General features: G+C 43.7%; 2 protein-coding genes across 2 annotated transcripts in view; both read right to left on the reverse strand.

The window, feature by feature from the left end:
- The window catches only part of cpne2 (copine II), a 54,988-nt gene that overhangs the window by 13,278 nt on the left and 21,710 nt on the right, over positions 1–20,000 (reverse strand). Inside the window, exons 10-14 of the mRNA XM_079500981.1 lie at positions 14,448–14,507; positions 7,761–7,894; positions 6,810–6,864; positions 3,330–3,381; positions 1,487–1,620 (exon numbers count right to left, since the gene is read on the reverse strand). Coding sequence (XP_079357107.1) covers positions 1,487–1,620; positions 3,330–3,381; positions 6,810–6,864; positions 7,761–7,894; positions 14,448–14,507 — 435 coding nt within the window. The remainder of the gene's footprint in view (positions 1–1,486; positions 1,621–3,329; positions 3,382–6,809; positions 6,865–7,760; positions 7,895–14,447; positions 14,508–20,000) is intronic.
- On the reverse strand, positions 17,748–19,958 carry LOC306923169 (polyadenylate-binding protein 1-like; the record flags this gene model as incomplete). The annotated part of the gene is made up of 1 exon (XM_079501197.1): positions 17,748–19,958. One exon carries the CDS (start codon positions 19,956–19,958, stop codon positions 17,748–17,750), a length of 2,211 nt encoding a protein of 736 aa, XP_079357323.1.

Raw genomic sequence — 20,000 nt, forward strand, 5'->3', positions numbered from 1 at the left:
TACCGCATAGAGTATTAAAAGGATAGAGACTGAACCGGAGCGATATGCCGATATGCCCAATATGCGGAAGTGCAAACGGGCGCTCAATGTTAAACTCCAGCTTCCTTGTCATAACTCCATGGGTCCGCCTGCAGTCCCTCCTCTTACCACTAGGGCCCAGTGCTTCAACGTTGGAGAGCCTCACTGGGGGCTTGGTTGTTACCCAGCCAGTCAGGTAACTGACTAAGTGACATGGACTCATATTGGTCTCCCCTGGGACCGGCAATAATGATGTGTCAACTTTGAATAATTAAAATAATGAGTTGAATGTAACGAGACATTTATTGGCATATAAATTCAATGTGTTTAGCTAATGTGTTTTGAGAGACTGAGGCTGTGAGTCTCAACAACACAAAGCTTATTAATTTATTCTGGCTGTTTGGCACTTTGACTGAGTATATAGAGCCACTAACTTTTTTTAAACACTTCAAACAGAAAGGTCCTTGGCTGGATTACAGTGAAATAAATTATTTTGCTGAAGGGTTAGCCACCCCACACACTTTTTATTTTGCTCTGGCAGGCTATGGGAATTATGTGTTCATATCTCCTGCTCTTCGGGTCAAAATAAGTTTTGCAAGCCGGCATTCAGAGAACAGTATGAGTGTTCAAGCACTGTTACTCTTAAACCCTATAGGGAACTGGACCTGAGTTGGCTCTGTGTAGCTAGGCTACATGGACCACTTTTTCGTTAAAACCGAATCTCTTTGCCGAAATAATAGCAGATCTACAAGCGCACAACGCACCGAAAAGCGATGTGTTCTGACCTGGTAGATTGGCTATTTTTTGGCTGATGCTCCCCCAACAATAAGGATGCTGGCAGTGTTAATTTTGTCGACTAAAATGATGAATATGATGTTCGTCAACTACTTTTTTTCACTGACGAAATCTCAATAATAACTAAGCTAGAATGACTAAAACTAAATATATTGACAATTTCATCAACAATTTAAAAAAAACTAGACCAAAGTGTTAGGGAAGGACTATTGTTGAAGAGATCTAGTAGAACCAAAAGACAAATCATTTTATGTTTTGTTGCGCTGACATGTCTGAAAATAGCAACTCTACAAGCTTTGTGAGCTTGTAGATCCGCTAATTTCAGCATGCAACCAAGTGTGAAATCGGGCATTACGACACCATCAAGGCCCGCCAAAACAGTTTAGTGAAACTAAATCAAAATCTTCTGTCAAACTGAACACTGCAGAGGACAGTCTCTCTGTGTCTCTGCAGAGGACAGTCTCTCTGTGTCTCTGCAGAGGACAGTCTCTCTGTGTCTCTGCAGAGGACAGTCTCTCTGTGTCTCTGCAGAGGACAGTCTCTCTGGGTCTCTGCAGAGGACAGTCTCTCTGTGTCTCTGCAGAGGACAGTCTCTCTGTGTCTCTGCAGAGACACAGAGTGACTGTGTGTATAGCAGATACAGTACAGTATATAGGCCAACATTGTCACTTACCGCTGCCCTCTCCTGCTGCAGGGCCTGGGAGGCAAAGCGCGCCACGTGGTTGATGATGGGAGCAAAGTTAGTGGGACCGTAGAAACGGATGTGAGGGAGGCAGGTGGAGTACGCCTGCGCTATACCTTCCACACCTACAGGAGACGCGCACGCACGCACGCACGCACGCACGCACGCGCACACGCACGCACGCGCACACACACACACACACACACACACACACTTTTATTTTAAAGTGTCGTTTGTGTTGGGACTTTATTAACACAGAACACACAACTATTTTGAGAAAATGAGGTACATATTTCACCGCGAATAAAGGTGAATATAGCCTGTTTCAAAGAGCCAGTATGCATATAGTTTGATGTGAAATATTTTCAGACGCATGGTCAGATTATTTATTTATATTTATGTCCTCATTGAGGAGTAACAAGAGTAGACCGGTCAAATTCTTCATGACCCAGGGGGCACCCTCTATGACCCAGGGGCCGGGGGCACCCTCTATGCAGGGTCGGATTAACCCTTCATGACCCAGGGGGCACCCTCTATGACCCAGGGGGCACCCTCTATGCAGGGTCGGATTAACCCTTCATGACCCAGGGGCCGGGGGCACCCTCTATGCAGGGTCGGATTAACCCTTCATGACCCAGGGGGCACCCTCTATGACCCAGGGGGCACCCTCTATGCAGGGTCGGATTAACCCTTCATGACCCAGGGGGCACCCTCTATGCAGGGTCGGATTAACCCTTCATGACCCAGGGGGCACCCTCTATGCAGGGTCGGATTAACCCTTCATGACCCAGGGGGCACCCTCTATGCAGGGTCGGATTAACCCTTCATGACCCAGGGGGCACCCTCTATGCAGGGTCGGATTAACCCTTCGTAGTAGTGCCCGGTGCTACGACCCGTTTTTTTTTAAACATATGTTTATTGATTTTTCTTTACAACAATAGTATTTTCAAAGCAATTATTCACATATATTCCCCCCCCCCACAACCCCATGGCAGCACAAATACTAAACAAAATCTTCGAAGAAATGTCCATAAATACAAAACAAAAATCCTACGACCCGTTTTGGTTCCCCCGGGACTTTTTTGTCAGCGCGGAAATTTGCCGATTCACCGGCACGTTTCACCGTTTTATAGCGCTCCTTCAGCAGCGTTTTATAGCGCTCCTTCAGCAGCGTTTTATAGCGCTCCTTCAGCAGCGTTTTATAGCGCTCCTTCAGCAGCGTTTTATAGCGCTCCTTCAGCAGCGTTTTATAGCGCTCCTTCAGCAGCGTTTTATAGCGCTCCTTCAGCAGCGTTTTATAGCGCTCCTTCAGCAGCGTTTTATAGCGCTCCTTCAGCAGCGTTTTATAGCGCTCCTTCAGCAGCGTTTTATAGCGCTCCTTCAGCAGCGTTTTATAGCGCTCCTTCAGCACGTTTCACCGTTTAGTGCTCCTTCAGCAGCGTTTATAGCACTCCTTCAGCACGTTTCACCGTTTAGTGCTCCTTCAGCAGTGTTTTATAGCACTCCTTCAGCACGTTTCACCGTTTAGTGCTCCTTCAGCAGCGTTTTATAGCACTCCTTCAGCACGTTTCACCGTTTAGTGCTCCTTCAGCAGCGTTTTATAGCACTCCTTCAGCACGTTTCACCGTTTAGTGCTCCTTCAGCAGCGTTTATAGCACTCCTTCAGCACGTTTCACCGTTTTAGCGCTCCTTCAGCAGCCTTTCCTTCAGAATTCAGTGGCCCAGCACCCTTTTTTTACCCACTTTTTGCTGCATCATTCCCCAGAATTTCTTTAAAAAAAAAACCCCACATAAAACATGGCCGGCGATCATGACGTCTGCAAAGATAGCTCACCTAAACAAAAAGGGTTGGTGGGGTCGAAGTTGATGGCAAATTCATGGGACACCTGAAAACAAAAATATACACAACACTGTTCACTCCATCCTCACCCATCCATCTGCATACATATACAATACATGCCAAAAATATACACAACACTGTTCACTCCATCCTCACCCATCCATCTGCATATATATACAATACATGCCAAAAATATACACAACACTGTTCACTCCATCCTCACCCATCCATCTGCATATATATACAATACATGCCAAAAATATACACAACACTGTTCACTCCATCCTCACCCATCCATCTGCATATATATACAATACATGCCAAAAATATACACAACACTGTTCACTCCATCCTCACCCATCCATCTGCATATATATACAATACATGCCAAAAATATACACAACACTGTTCACTCCATCCTCACCCATCCATCTGCATATATATACAATACATGCCAAAAATATACACAACACTGTTCACTCCATCCTCACCCATCCATCTGAATATATATACAATACATGCCAAAAATATACACAACACTGTTCACTCCATCCTCACCCATCCATCTGCATATATATACAATACATGCCAAAAATATACACAACACTGTTCACTCCATCCTCACCCATCCATCTGAATATATATACAATACATGCCAAAAATATACACAACACTGTTCACTCCATCCTCACCCATCCATCTGAATATATATACAATACATGCCAAAAATATACACAACACTGTTCACTCCATCCTCACCCATCCATCTGCATATATATACAATACATGCCAAAAATATACACAACACTGTTCACTCCATCCTCACCCATCCATCTGAATATATATACAATACATGCCAAAAATATACACAACACTGTTCACTCCATCCTCACCCATCCATCTGAATATATATACAATACATGCCAAAAATATACACAACACTGTTCACTCCATCCTCACCCATCCATCTGAATATATATACAATACATGCCAAAAATATACACAACACTGTTCACTCCATCCTCACCCATCCATCTGCATATATATACAATACATGCCAAAAATATACACAACACTGTTCACTCCATCCTCACCCATCCATCTGAATATATATACAATACATGCCAAAAATATACACAACACTGTTCACTCCATCCTCACCCATCCATCTGAATATATATACAATACATGCCAAAAATATACACAACACTGTTCACTCCATCCTCACCCATCCATCTGAATATATATACAATACATGCCAAAAATATACACAACACTGTTCACTCCATCCTCACCCATCCATCTGCATATATATACAATACATGCCAAAAATATACACAACACTGTTCACTCCATCCTCACCCATCCATCTGCATATATATACAATACATGCCAAAAATATACACAACACTGTTCACTCCATCCTCACCCATCCATCTGCATATATATACAATACATGCCAAAAATATACACAACACTGTTCACTCCATCCTCACCCATCCATCTGCATATATATACAATACATGCCAAAAATATACAAAACTCTGTTCACTCCATCCTCACCCATCCATCTGAATATATATACAATACATGCCAAAAATATACACAACACTGTTCACTCCATCCTCACCCATCCATCTGAATATATATACAATACATGCCAAAAATATACACAACACTGTTCACTCCATCCTCACCCATCCATCTGAATATATATACAATACATGCCGTGGTTTTCAACCTTTTTTCATATCAAGGTGTCACAGTCACAGACTTTGCCTGTCTATCTCTTTTATTTCTATGTTATGTTCTAGTTGTTTTGGTTCTATGTTGTCTTCCCCAGGTGTTTCTCATGTGTAATCACTAATCAGCCCTCTTGTGTATATTGGTCTTGTTCCCCAGTCAGTCCTTGTCCAGTCATTGTTTAGTGTCACTTCTTGTTCAGTTCAGTGTTTGATGTTTTCCCAGTTATTTTGTAATAAACCACCCAATCTTGGATTTTGAACTCTGTCTGCTTGCTGTCCTGCATTTGGGTCCTCACCACACCACCGGAACGTGACACAAGGTCCATTATTTATTTGGCATTAGAGCCACTGACCACCATTTGATGAGATTTAGCCACTCAGACCCAAAACGTAGGTTTTGTTGTCGTTGGATAAGATTTTGTCTACAATTCCATGCTGTATTGATGTTAACACCATAGGACAGAAAACTTTGATAAAAATAACAATTCTTCTATATTCTCTAATTGTGTAGACTTCTTGTAAATGTGAAGTAATGCAGATGATTAACAATAATTTAACTCTTGAGAGCCGAAAATGAAAGGAGATCTAAGAAGGGTTCATTTGATTACCAACTCTCCATCATTTAGCTGGGGACCACCTGGAAGTGGAACCCGCTCAAGGACCACGGGTTGAGAACCAAAGGAACCCACTTTCTCCCTGCTTGTTGCAATATGCCTATTATTTTTCTATATTAGTATAATAGTACCACAGGATATTCTCATCCATTCTGGTCCCTGAAACTATTTAAGCTATTGTATGGTATATCCGTCCGCCTCTCTCTGTCTCTTTCATTCCTCTTGTCTCACACTAGCTTCCTCTCTCAGTACCGATAGGCTCTTATAATGGCACGAGTGGAAGGAATGAGTGGAAGGAATCATCTGTCCATTTTCTGCCTCTCTCTCTCTCTCTCCAACTCTGTATTTTTCTCTTTTTTTATTTTTCCCACATCCCTTCTCTCTTTCTGTCTTTCTCTCTCCTTTGTCCTTTTTATCAGCTCAGTGCCATGGCAACACAGATGGGTTGACAGTTGCATAATCACGTGAATATGCATGTATAATATCGATATGTACAGTACATATATACGCTATCTGTGTGCACTTGTTTGTGTGTGTGTTTGTGCGTGTGAATGTACATGTCCAATGCATGCTTGCTTGTGGGTATAAACCGAGAGTGTGCTGCATTGCATGCTTTACCACTAAACATTGGTGTGTTCTTTTCTGTCTCTTGCTTTCTTCAATTTCTATTTTTTGACAAAAATATATCGTCCCTGTCGCGTGGAAACCTCATATGTCCAAAACACTTTTCAAGATTCAACTTCAAAAGCACCAACGTAGCAGATCCACAGGCAGATCCACAGATCCACAGATCCACAGATCCACAGGCAGATCCACAGGCTAACGTAGCAGATCCACAGGCTCCAAACGTTCCCATCTTGTGCATTTGCTACTTTTGATGCTTTTGTGTGACGCTGTAAATATGATCAAGTAAGTGTTAATTTACGAAAAAAAGTTAAAATATGGAGATAGGAGGTTTATATATGGAGACAGCAACGATTATATGCAAAATGTATTTGCACACAAATTACACATGACACCACTGTTTCACTCACTATACATGCACACACACACGCACACGCGCACATGCACGCGCACGCACACACACACATACACACACACACACACACACACACCTTCCAGTCTGGCGGGAGTTGGGCTCCAAATCCCAGAGCAGGAAACATTTTGTCGCTGAGGAGGAAACCATGGCAACAGAGTGGAAGGTTAGTTTGACCATTTGTCAGTAACAGTAAACAAAAACAATGGTGTTACATTTTGTTTTGCAGTGAGATAAACTGTACTGTGTATTCATTAGGAAGCAACAGCTGGTAAAGTAATGAGAGCTAAACGTTTTAGATCGAGACCCAAAAGAGAAACTTGATGTCTCCCCGCAGGTCCAGTAGAACTAAAAGACAAATCATTTTACGTTTGGTTGCACTCGGGTTTTGCGCTCTGAAAATAGCGGATCTACAATCTCACAACGCGTGGCGTTGCCAAATGTAAAATCAGCCATTACGACGGCACCGCCACAATACATTTTTGCAGACAAATTCAACTGTAGATTTACTCTACTAAAATGTTATGATATTTAGTCGTAACATTTCAGATGACTAAAATATGACTTAAACTAAATTAAATGTTATTCAAAATTGTGCTGGAGCTCTTTTTGTCACTTTCTATCCAGATACAAAAGGTTCCACTAACAAAATAAACAACAAAGATGGACACCAATTAGTGCTGAATGTATATAGCCATCATTTGGCACATGGCCAAGATGATGGCCAACTTGTTTGTTTGATTGATTGATTAATTGATGTATTAACAGTTTGCAGAATTACAGTACATTTCAAGTACAACTCAATACAAAAACTGTTAACTGTGAGTGGACACCATAAAGCATTACACTTGTTTACAATAGGGCCCACCATTTTCAATTCATCAAAACATTTAGAGACGTACGAATATACACTTCTATATAGTCAAAACAGGGAATCATCATAGAGGAGGTAAAAAGGGAAAAGAAACAGTGAGGGGGAAAAGGATTCCGGCCAAAATGGCAGCTTGTAGAAAGGCCTACAGGTACTCACGTGTCGTAGTCCTGTATGATTTGTCCCACAGCCAAGATGGCTGCCAGATACTCATTGCTGCCCAGTGGATTGATGTAGTGGAGAGAGAAGGACTCGCGAGGGTTTCCGTTGGATGCAGTGAAGTCTATACCGACCTAGAGAGGGACAGAACAAAGTGTTGGAAATGGACATTGTTCTACGCACGCACGCACGCACACACGCACACACACACGCAGTTAAATCAATGCATGTGCACACAGAGGTCAAATTGTAGACACCAACTGAATGCACACAAATCATGCATGTGCACGCTACTGTAAGATAGTACACACATACACACTGTAAACAGAGGTCTGTATGCTAATCAGCCAACCCATCTTCTTTACTTCAGCCCTCCTTCCAGTCCTTCTGTCTTTCCTTCTTCCATCCATCCATCCATCCATCCATCCATCCATCCATCCATCCATCCATCCTTTCTTTCTTTCTTTCTTTCTTTCTTTCTTTCTTTCTTTCTTTCTTTCTTTCTTTCTTTCTTTCTTTCTTTCTTTCTTTCTTTCTTTCTTTCTTTCTTTCTTTCTTTCCCACAGTGCACATATGATGCGTGCACAGCACCGCTCACAGACAGAGACATACACTCTGTGCACGGGAGAGACCACATAGTTCCGTTAACCACATAGATGTAAGTTGAAAATATTGTTTGCTCTCAGAAAGCAGAGAAAAACGCCTCACACATGAACATAAATGCTCAGCACCTCGTCACTCTTCTGGGGTTTCCAAATAACACTCCGCTCGCATCTATTATTACATTTGGGACAATTCCACGGCAACATATTTGTGCAGGTGGCCAAGTCATACACCGTGACGTATGCAGAGAATATGCGGAAATTCCGTTCACGCCTGTGCTTTGTCGCCGAGATACGTCACTGTCTTGACCTCTGCGTCTTCAATCCAGTGCTGCGGGCGCCAGAGTCTAGCTGCGACTACTGGCCAATCACAGCCTGGCTTTCCTACACCCAGCTTTTGCAGTTCTCTCGCTCTGTGTTGAAAGTGAAAGTGTGTAATTTTCTGTATCGCGTCGAACAACAACACCACGCACATTATCTCTCTCTCTCTTATTCACGGAGAAAAAACAACACAGACCACAGAGACAACATGGTCAGTGGCCAAAGACACATCACTGTCTGCTTTCATTCAAAATGTACGCTTTGTGTGTGTGTGTCTCAAACAACAACACGGATCGCGTGGCATTAGACGCGAGCGTGCCGCAGGCACGCAAGATTGTTGTAAGTGATTCCAAACATATGCTGCACTCTGGGAAGAAAAAAACCCGCTTGGTGGACAGTCTGGACACAGGACCTCACTCCTTACTTTACTGCTGCGGTCAAACCAGTGTTAATTCTGACAGCATGTTTTTATTTAGTTTAGTCATAGTCTTTTGAATGACATTTCATTTAGTTTTAGTCATATCTTAGTCATCTGAAAGGTTTTAGTTTTAGTCTAGTTTTAGTAAAAAACAACAAAATATTTTGTCATCGTAATGGTTGATTTTACACTTGGTTGCATGCTGAAAATAGGTGATCTACAAGCTCCCAGTGCGTCGCACTGCATAGTTTTAGTGGAAAACATGAACACTGGCTCAAACCTTAATGAGCGTTTCTTTCCTTCTGAGCCTGCCACCATGCATCTAACACACACATATATGCAGAATACTGTAGCATTATTTTTCTTTCAGAAACATCCCATCACGAGCAGCAGGATGGTGTCTCATTGTGTGTCAATGTGTAGTAGAACAGTTCTCTCAGTCCCATCGCCTCCAGGGAACTCTTTCCCCATGCAAAGATTAGGATTAGAGCCATATTGCTAAGTCTGATTGAACACCGTAGAACTCTCTCTCTCTGTGTGTGTGTGTGTGTGTGTGTGTGTGTGTGTGTGTGTGTGTGTGTGTGTGTGTGTGTGTGTGTGTGTGTGTGTGTGTGTGTGTGTGTGTGTGTGTGCGTGCGTGCGCATGTGTGTGTGCATGTGTAAATGGGTCAGTGCATGTACAGTAAACAGGAGTTATTTGTGCATATTTGGGTATTGTGTTGTAAGCAGGAGAGAGTTTCTGCATATGAAAGATTGTGTGAGTGTTGCATCTTGGCATGTGCCTTTTGGTTGGCCATAGTATGAAAGTGGAAGAGAAGCAGAGATGGAAAAAGTACTCAATTTTTACTCAAGTAAAAGTATCAATACTGCAATATAAAAATACTATTAAAGTAAAAGTCTGGAAAGTATCTCATTATGCAAAATGTACCCTTTTCACACGTTTTCAAATGTATAAATACCTATAAGGCTATTTTCAAATGGCCGAAATGTATGGACTTCAGTGGTTAATGTATGTTTTGTAATAATAATCTAAATCTACAAAGTAACAATAAGTAAAGTTTTCAAATACATATAGTGGAGTAAAAATATAATATTTGCATCTGAGATGTAGTGGAGTATCCACTACATATTGGAAATTGGAAATACCCAAGTAAAGTACAAATACCTCAAATTGTACAGTACTTAAATTAATCTACTTAGATACTTTTCCTCACTGCGTGCGTGTGTCTATAAACCAGAGTTAGCAGGGGGGAGGAACTGCATCTATGAAGATGGCACAGCATGTTCACATTTATTTGCATGTTTGAGCAATGAGGAAAGATTTGCAGGTCTGTCACAAAAGGGAAGCCATAAGATTAGCTGAACCTGAAGGGAAATCAGCAGGGATTCAAGAGTGCACCATTCTGGCTTAAACTGCTGGCTTAATCTCAATACCACTACTACTCAGAAGAACCAAGTTCCAGCAAAGGCAACAGCTCTCGCTCTCCTTAACGCATTTAAATCAGGAACACCTTTTGGGGTAGTTCTTGCTACTGTATGTACAGTATAGCAACATAATTCTTTTGTAAAAAAATATATCAATATTTGAAGCTTTTCAGAAAATTTGGGTCAGGATTTAGAAGGCATGTTTAGAATCGGCCTCAGACCTATAGCTGCACCTCAGACATAACCTGACTCCGCCAGATTGCGGCGGTATTGAGTTCACAAGTTCCCCCCTCGGAGGAACTCACTGCTGTCGCCATCTGGCGGAGTCAGGTTACCTCAGACACTCACGTTTGTGTTTTTCTTTAAGCTCTATGTGTTTTTCTGGAAAAATCTCAATTCACAGGTTATACAGGGTGCGTTCGGAAATGCGCCCTGAACGCACTGGTGCTCTCTTGTCGTTTGTGTATTCAGTGCACTCGGTGCGTTGTCGTTCGAAAATCCAGTGCGCTGCGCACCGGGTGTGCCGAGTGCCCGCACTGAGCGACCCTACCCTGAAGCTGGGGTTGTCCGGTGTCGGCGGTGTGAATGCGTCACAGCTGTGGTCGTTCGTAAATAAGGCACACTGTGACGTCACCGCCCACGCCCACCACACTCAACAAACTGACCACATTCCCGGTGCGCATTTCCGAACGCACCCACAGTATTAATGGTGCATTTATACAGCACCTTTATCCAAAGCGTTTTACCATGTGCATTACATTCACACACCAATGGTGTGGCAACCATACAAAGCACCAAGCAACCTCTTTGCTCAAGGACACTTTGACACTAAACCAGGAGGAGGAGTCAGGGGCTGAACTAGGAACCTTCAGAATCCCAAGTGGCCACACTAGCTTCTGAGCCACACTGTGAAACTGAATCCTTGCACTTTCTAAATCTGATCTGCACAGCGTAACCACATCCTGTTTTTTTTGTTTGTTTGTTTGTTTGTTTGTTTTGTTTTTACTTTTGGCAAATCAGTTGATTGACCTGGGGACGGGATTGTGGTTGTGGCTGCATCAGGAGAGAAATGTGGTTGAGAATTGTGGTTGTGGCTGCATCAGGAGAGAAATGTTGCACAGGAAAGGGCGCACACCAGTGTTGGTGAGGTGCTGGCCTAAGGCAGTAAAACAGTAAAAATGAGAAAAGGCCGCACACACGTAGCCGCACACACAAGGCCGCACACACGTATCCAACGTTTCGACCTTTCGGCCATCTTCAGGGAATATTCCCTGAAGAAGGCCGAAAGGTCGAAACGTTGGATTCTTGTTCAATAAATATACAGCATCGTGGCTACGTGTGTGCGGCCTTTTCTCATTTTTAAAGTATACGGCCCGACATAATAACACAATAATATTGCTCTATTAGTGTTATTTTTGTCTGCAACCTTGTCAGAACATTCACTTTTGGGTCCTGGCCCACTAGTGCGGAAGCATTACCATAAAGTAGAGCAACACAGAAGAACAGGCTTCATGCTTCCGTCTGTATTTGACATTCAGCTGCCTTTAGAGGATGTTTTCGCCTGCTTATAATTTCTGCATGGCTGTCTGAACTAGTCATATCACAGAACTTGTTTATATACCAAAGAACACTTCATATTTAGGTTGCACTTCTATGCAGAAAGTTGACATTTTTGGTTTCAGATTGATGGTTATATGGGAGCCATTGGGACTACAGCTATAGCAACCGTACGGTAATTAAAGTTATTTTACAATCATTGTCTATCTTTTTTCAGTGAAATCCATTACTTAAACAAGAACTGGTCAATATATCAGTTAATTACCAGTGGCTGCCTTATATCTCCAGAATTGTGCTATGAAATATAAATAGACGACGGTGTGCAACAGATGACGTGCACAACAGATTTGAATTGGCTTGTATTTGTCAATGGCCAAAAATGGCCATTGTGACACTTTGGTGTCAACGAGGTGACACTGAATGAGTTATAAGGTAAAGAAAAGTTGTGTGATTATTTTAAGTAGGCCTACTTATGGGTGAGTATATGCAAAGGGCTTTTATTATAAAACTAAAAGGAAAATAATGAATTGATACTTAAATTAAAAAACAACAAATTTACAATGCAACTAAATAATAAGAAATATTACATGAATAGCTGGTTGAATACAGTATTTCAACTAACACAAGCTGAGTGGCTATGTCTAACGGCTATGTCCACATGCATGCGTGTGAACGTGATGTGAATACAGCCCTATACTAGTTAAAAAATCCACAGCACACCACTGCCAGGGAGTGTACAAGCTGCCTCATGCTACAGAAACAGGAGAGGGGGCCTCGACAAGACATACTGTACTTACCCACTAACCTGCTTAATGTAATGATGATAAACTTAAACCTGTATAACGTAACTCTCTTGCAAAACCACTCTAAAGGAGAACTTACAGGTTCAGAACTGGCCTCAGTAAAGATTAAAAAAGCCTACCACCCCCTCAAACTGTTTACTGTAGGTACATATTTCTCTTATTTTAACTTTTCGATTTCTACTCGTTTATATGCTGGGGTTTTTCATAGTATTGTATTGTCTGTCATTAAATGTATTGATAAAGGACCACAATGGAAACAAGCCATAGTGCTTTCTTGGGTTTAAAACCTCTTAGCAGACCTTGTATTGAACTGTACTTTCATGTGCATTTGCTAATATACTGCTAATAAAGTATTCAATCAATCAAACAGTCCACCATTGCATATGCCAGTGGCGAAAGGAAGAATTCAAGGCGTTCTTTTCCTTCTCATGTGACTCTCTCCGTCACTCTTTAGCATCTCCATGTGTCTGCTTCTGTCACTGTGGCACACACACACACACACACACACACACACACACACACACACACACACACACACACACACACACACACATACCACAGCACAACGTGTAACTATGGAAACGCTAATGTTCTAATCTATGTGCTTTAAAGTGTGTCATTTCTGACCCTGAGAGAGGGGACACAAAGAGCTGTGTGTGTGTGTGTGTGTGTGTGTGTGTGTGTGTGTGTGTGTGTGTGTGTGTGTGTGTGCATACTGTATGTGCAAGTGTTTGCAGTCAACAATCAAGTCATGCCTGGCCCATTCATAGGGACACTCACTAGGGACACAAATGGAGTTTCTCCAGAGACCAAAATAGCATAATGTTGATTTCCTCAGTTGCTTCCTCAAACATCCGTCTCTCCTTCTATGTTTCTCCCTCCCTCCCTCCCTCCCTCCCTTTCTCTCTCTCTCTCTCTCTCTCTCTCTCTCTCTCTCTCTCTCTCCCCCTCTCTAACATACTTTATTTTCTCTCCCTGTTTGTCTGTTTGTCTTTTTTGTCTTTAGTACAAATATCTGTTGCCTTGTTTCAAAATATCTACATCCATTCATTCCCTTTTCCTCAATTACCCCCCTCCCTCCCAAACCCCTCGTTATTCTCCGTATGTAAATGGATGGGATCCTGTCGTACCACCCCCCCCCCCCCCCCCCCCCCCCCACCCACCCACAGAAATAGAAATGTGGATGATGATGAACACACGGATGGAACCTTATTTTTAGCCCTTGTTTTTAGGCATGTGAAAACATGTACCGGTATGTTATCATCGGCGGTGGTAATGAGGTGTGTGTGTGTGTGTGTGTGTGTGTGTGTGTGTGTGTGTGTGTGTGTATGGGGGGGGGGGGGGGGGGGGGCTTACATTTAACACACAGGCGGTAGGTACACATCCAGTTCTACAGTCTACAGAACTGAGAGGCACGCACGCACGCACGCACGCACGCACGCACGCACGCACGCACTCACGCACGCACTCACGAGAGATGATATAAAGTGAAGTACTCAATGGTAAAGGAGAGATACAGCATACAGTATAGCGGTGGTGAAAGACAAATCACAATTCTTACAGTGAACATGAGTTGGCATCCTCCCAGGATATAGTCCAGGAAAGTGTAGTTCCTCGTTATCTAGAGACACAACAATCATAGCATTACAGAGGGGAAATATTTGCATCATATTCATAATCATAATCATAATCATAACCATAACCATAACCATAACCATAACCATAACCATATCATAATCACAATCACAAACGCCCTGGCACTTGCTCGGACCAACGGTTTCCTAGTTTCCAAGATCGATTGGCTAACCACACCCATCTTCAACGGATTGGTGAAGCTTTGCGTCACGTTTTGCTGCTTAGTTCTTGGTTGGCCACCCCAGCCCGTCAGCTTAAAGTCGGGGTGCAATTAGTCCCCAAAGGACGTCTTGATAGTTAATATTCCGCGGACATTAAAAATCAACCTAAAATGACCAGTTATCAAGCAGAAATGTATTTTGTTTTAATAAGTAAGTAAAATCCATTATGAAATCGATACAATCACATAAATTCAGTTTTCATCTTACATGATCATGGTGAAAAGAGTTTTTTTAAACATTGCATCATGGTTAAAAGATAATAACATATGCTGACAAATTAATTCATGAAAATAATTATTTTTTATTGGATTTATCTCGATATAAAATCCATTTTTTGACAGCGGCCAGCAACGCCTTGCTCAGCCCCTCCCGGAGCTGCACGCAGCCATTCACTTCCTGGTTTATGGGTTGACAATCTTTCTTATTTATTCCGAATCTACACTGCCTCTGCGCAGAATCCGCAGATTGATCATAACGCTGATGTTCTGTCCTAATTTCTGACTTCCTCGTGCATCTCGTTTAGAATATTAACGCTTCTAGAGAGAGATCAGTTTTATGACAGCGATGTAGTAAAGGAAGATTTCACAGTTTTGGAGGGAAATGAAAGGCGAGGGTTTTCAGAGGAAAATCTCTCTCATTTGCTTGGCACTCTAACGCCTTTATTCTGAAAAACTCTGGTAGCATCATAATGTTAAAGGACTACTTCACCACTTTTCAACCTATCTTCATATAGTAGGTCCTCACAAATAATCATGAAAAAATGGCGCAATGTTTTTCTACTCAGTCTTTGTCTCATAGGAGGGCTGTGGGCAGTTTAGAAACCGTCTTCCAGTGACATCATCGATGTGGAATACAAGCTAATAGAAACTGCAGGCTTTCTAGTCCTGAAAAGTTGCAATGCGAAAATGGAAGCCATCGTTCTCACGATAATGAAAATCTAAACATTTTTGTAAAAGAATCTTGTTTAAAAAAACATCGGCCTAATGATGATGTCACTGGAAGACGGTTTCTAAATTGCCCACAGCCCTCCTATGAGACACAGACTGAGTAGAAAAAAATCGTGCCATTTTATCATGATTATTAATGAGGACCTATTATATGAAGATAGGTTAAAAAGTGGTGAAGTGTTCCTTTAATTAATTAACAATGGCTTCTACTTTAGGAAGGCTGCAGTTTCTATTAGCCTGAAATTGTGGGAAAAGTGGTAGGCTTAATGTTTGTTGCCACAAATGGATATCATATTTGGCGGACATTTGACCTAATTTCTCTTTTCATTGTCAATGGCAAATATGAGATGTGTGGACAACATTTTCGTCATATTTGAGGCCCATATGACCTAATTTCCCCTTTCATTGAACTGAATTGAACTGAATTTATGTGATTGGTTAGCCGATTTGCTCGTCTACATATGACATACATTTTCCCTTCATTGTCAATGGCATTTAATGTTTGTGTTGGCACAGATTTACGTCATATTTGGCAGACATTTGACCTAATTTCTCCTTTCATTGTCAATGGCAAATATTGAGACGTGTGAGGACAAAAGCTGCCTCAAAAATTTAATTCTGTGTACATTTATTGTCATGACAACGTGGCTTCTGTAAGAGCCTATTTCACCTACAACGCAATGCTAGAAATTGAATGATGATCAATATTATGTCAGAAATGCATGCATACTGGACCCCTGCCTGCCCTTTTCTGTTGGTTTTATTTTTGCATACATATTGAAGATAAAAGTGAGGGCAGAAAAGTGAAGACACCAAAAGTGATTGACTTTTATACATAACAAATTGTTACTTGCGCAAGTAGAGCGTGCAAGTACTGTAATCCATCGGCCAATAGGGGACCACCTTGGTGATCGGCTGGGTATGCATGTATGTTGGGGTAAGAATGGTGGTCCCTTATTGGCTGTTGATGATGCCGTAACTAAGGTACGTTGATTGGTATAAGGTCAATAATGGGTCTAAAGTAATAGTAATAGTTGTAATAGACATTCGTTAGCAGCAGTACTTGCACGCTCTGCTTGCACACAAGTAGGCCATTGTATGGCCTACTTGTGTGCAAGGTGCAAGTTGGCACCTCGACAGAGTGCATTTCTAGTTTATAAATATATTTTATTGGCTGAGCATGAAATGTGACGTATGATGATGTACCTGTATGATGATTAGAGCGCCCCTCACTTCACACGAGTGTGATTGTTTTATTTTATTGTTATATTTATAATTAAATAACAAGACCTGTAGGTCTCTGGTTGGTTGGTTAGTTTCTCTATATATTTTTTTAACATTTATATTTTTTGCTGTATTTTCGAAGCTGGTCCCAAAGGTTTCCTGTATTCCTTTGGGTTTAGAAGCTTTGGATGGACACTTGTTACATTGGTCACAGCCTCCTTAGTCTGGTGGCATTATGGGCAAAGCCAGGAACCCAGCTAGTATGCTAGCTGGGTTCCTAGATTTGCCCAGGTTAATGTATTAACCTATTACCTATTGGCCTATTACTATGACTTGACTGGTGCCCAGCTGTAGAGCACCGAGTCGGTAACGATGAAAGTTGGAGATCCATGCTCCACCTGGCTATGCAATACCCGTTGTACCCGTGTCAGAGTACCCGTTCCACCCATCTGTCTGTGTGTCCCTGGATCAGTCTCTCTGTTCCCCTTTATTCCTATATATGGAGTTCTGTGTCAGGCATGCCCAAATATGGAGTGGTGTGATGTCAGAACAGGCCAGCTCCATATATGGACCCTGGGCAGGGGCCCTGTCCATAGCCCGGGCAGAGGCCTTTTGTGACGGTTCTGGACGATCGTGGGTCCGGCTGACTCGACACCGGGCATTGCACTCCGTGTGGGGGTTGTGGAGTGCGTGTGTCGAATTTGAAGAGGGTGGGGCGAATGATCCCCGAGTTACGTGGATTACAGACGTACATACAGAGACATTGTGCATTTCTAAATAATTGTCCGTCATTTATAATGTCAGTTGTGCTTTGCGGACCCCTACAGTATGCTTTTACTGTGGCATGGCAGCGTTGACAGCAGTAGCAGTCTGTAGGGCAGTGGTCTGAGTGGCAGCAGTAGCAGTCTGTGGGGCAGTGGTCTTAGTGACAGCAGTAGCAGGCTGTGGGGCAGTGGTCTTAGTGACAGCAGTAGCAGGCTGTGGGGCAGTGGTCTTAGTCACAGCAGTAGCATGCTGTGGGGCAGTGGTCTTAGTCACAGCAGTAGCATGCTGTGGGGCAGTGGTCTTAGTCACAGCAGTAGCATGCTGTGGGGCAGTGGTCTGAGTGGCAGCATTGACAGCAGTAGCAGGCTGTGGGGCAGTGGTCTGAGTGACAGCAGTAGCAGGCTGTGGGTCAGTGGTCTTAGTGACAGCAGTAGCAGGCTGTGGGGCAGTGGTCTCAGTGGCAGCAGTAGCAGGCTGTGGGGCAGTGGCAGCAGTAGCAGGCTGTGGGGCAGTGGTCTCAGTGAGAGCAGTAGCAGGCTGTGGGGCAGTGGTCTCAGTGAGAGCAGTAGCAGGCTGTGGGGCAGTGGTCTCAGTGACAGCAGTAGGAGGCTGTGGGGCAGTGGTCTGAGTGGCAGCAGTAGGAGGCTGTGGGGCAGTGGTCTGAGTGACAGCAGTAGCAGTCTGTGGGGCAGTGGTCTTAGTGACAGCAGTAGCAGTCTGTGGGGCAGTAGTCTGAGTGACAGCAGTAGCAGTCTGTGGGGCAGTGGTCTTAGTGACAGCAGTAGCAGTCTGTGGGGCAGTGGTCTTAGTGACAGCAGTAGCAGTCTGTGGGGCAGTGGTCTTAGTGACAGCAGTAGCAGTCTGTGGGGCCCTGGTCTGGGCGGTACGCTGAACGGATATCACGCGAGGCACTAGAGACGCCGGCATCATGGCACCCGGCATGTTCTGGAAGTGAGGCTGCACCTCTTTGGTGGCCGGCCTTGGAGTGAGGCAGAGCTGGGGCATCTGGCCAGTGACTGGATATAAGGCTGTGGGACATTTCTGGGCCTGGGGCATAGCAGATACAAAGAGGACCGGCTGGTAGGGATTGATGGCTGGGTTGGGCACTGCACACATGTTGTTGTTGTTGTTGTAGCGCTGCATGTACTGGTTGGCTATGTAAACCCGACGCTCGTCCTTCCGCTGAGCCAGGGCCACATATACAGGCTTGGTGGCCACGATGCGCCCCTTCATGTTCGCCAGTGCTTTGGTGGCCTCCTCCGGAGATGAGAAGCAGACAAAGCCAAAGCCTCTGCTGTGCCCGCCATCCATCATGACCGTGGCACTGGTGATGGTGCCAAAGGGTGCAAATTCCTTGCGTAGGCATTCGTCATCAATGCTGTCGTCTAGATTTTTCACGTACAGATTGGTGCCCTGGTAGCGAGTCACACGGTCCTCTTTCATTTGTTCAAAATTGTGCTTGAGCTCAGTATGTCGCTCCGCCTTCTTCTTGGCACGTCCCACAAAGATCAGCTTGCCGTTCAGCTCTTTCCCATTCATGTCATCCACTGCCTTCTGACCATCTTCGTGACTCTCAAAGCTCACAAAGCCAAAGCCTCGTGACTTGCCACTGTCATCCCTCATGATACGAACACTCGTCGTATTGCCATATTTACTGAAGACCTCCCGCAGTTTCTCTTCATCTATGTCCTCGCCAAAGTTCTTAATGTAGACATTTGTGAACTCCTTGGCTTGGGCACGTAGTTCAGCGTCACGCTCTTTGCGAGATTTGAATCGGCACACAAATATTTTTCGGTCATTGAGCAGCATACAATTCATCTTCTCAGTGGCCCGTTCAGCTGCCTCCGGAGTCTGAAAATGCACAAAGCCATAGCCTTTAGAGCCGTTCTCGTCACAAACCACCTTGCTGGACAAGATATCGCCGAAAGCAGAGAAGGTGTCATACAGGGCCTTGTTGTCGATGGACCCGTCTAGGTTTCTGATGAAGATGTTGCCAATGCCACTCTTTCTCAACGAGGAGTCGCGCTGGGACCACATGATGCGCATGGGCCGTCCCCTGATCAAAGTGAAGTTCATGGTGTCCATTGCGTGCTCGGCGTCAGCAGGTTTCTGAAAGTTCACGTAAGCATATCCGAGCGATCGCCGCGTGATCATCTCTCTACACACCCGAATGGAGACGATGTGTCCGGCGGGCCTGAACGTGTCATAGAGCATGGCCTCGGTCACGTCCGGGTACAGGTCTCCGACGTACAGGGAGGCTGTGGGAGTGCTGGGATTCATTTTGACTCGTTCTTCCGGCAACTTGTACGACTTCTCAGCTGC

This window comes from Electrona antarctica (assembly GCF_951216825.1).
Source record: "Electrona antarctica genome assembly, chromosome: 5".
Lineage (NCBI taxonomy): Eukaryota > Metazoa > Chordata > Actinopteri > Myctophiformes > Myctophidae > Electrona > Electrona antarctica.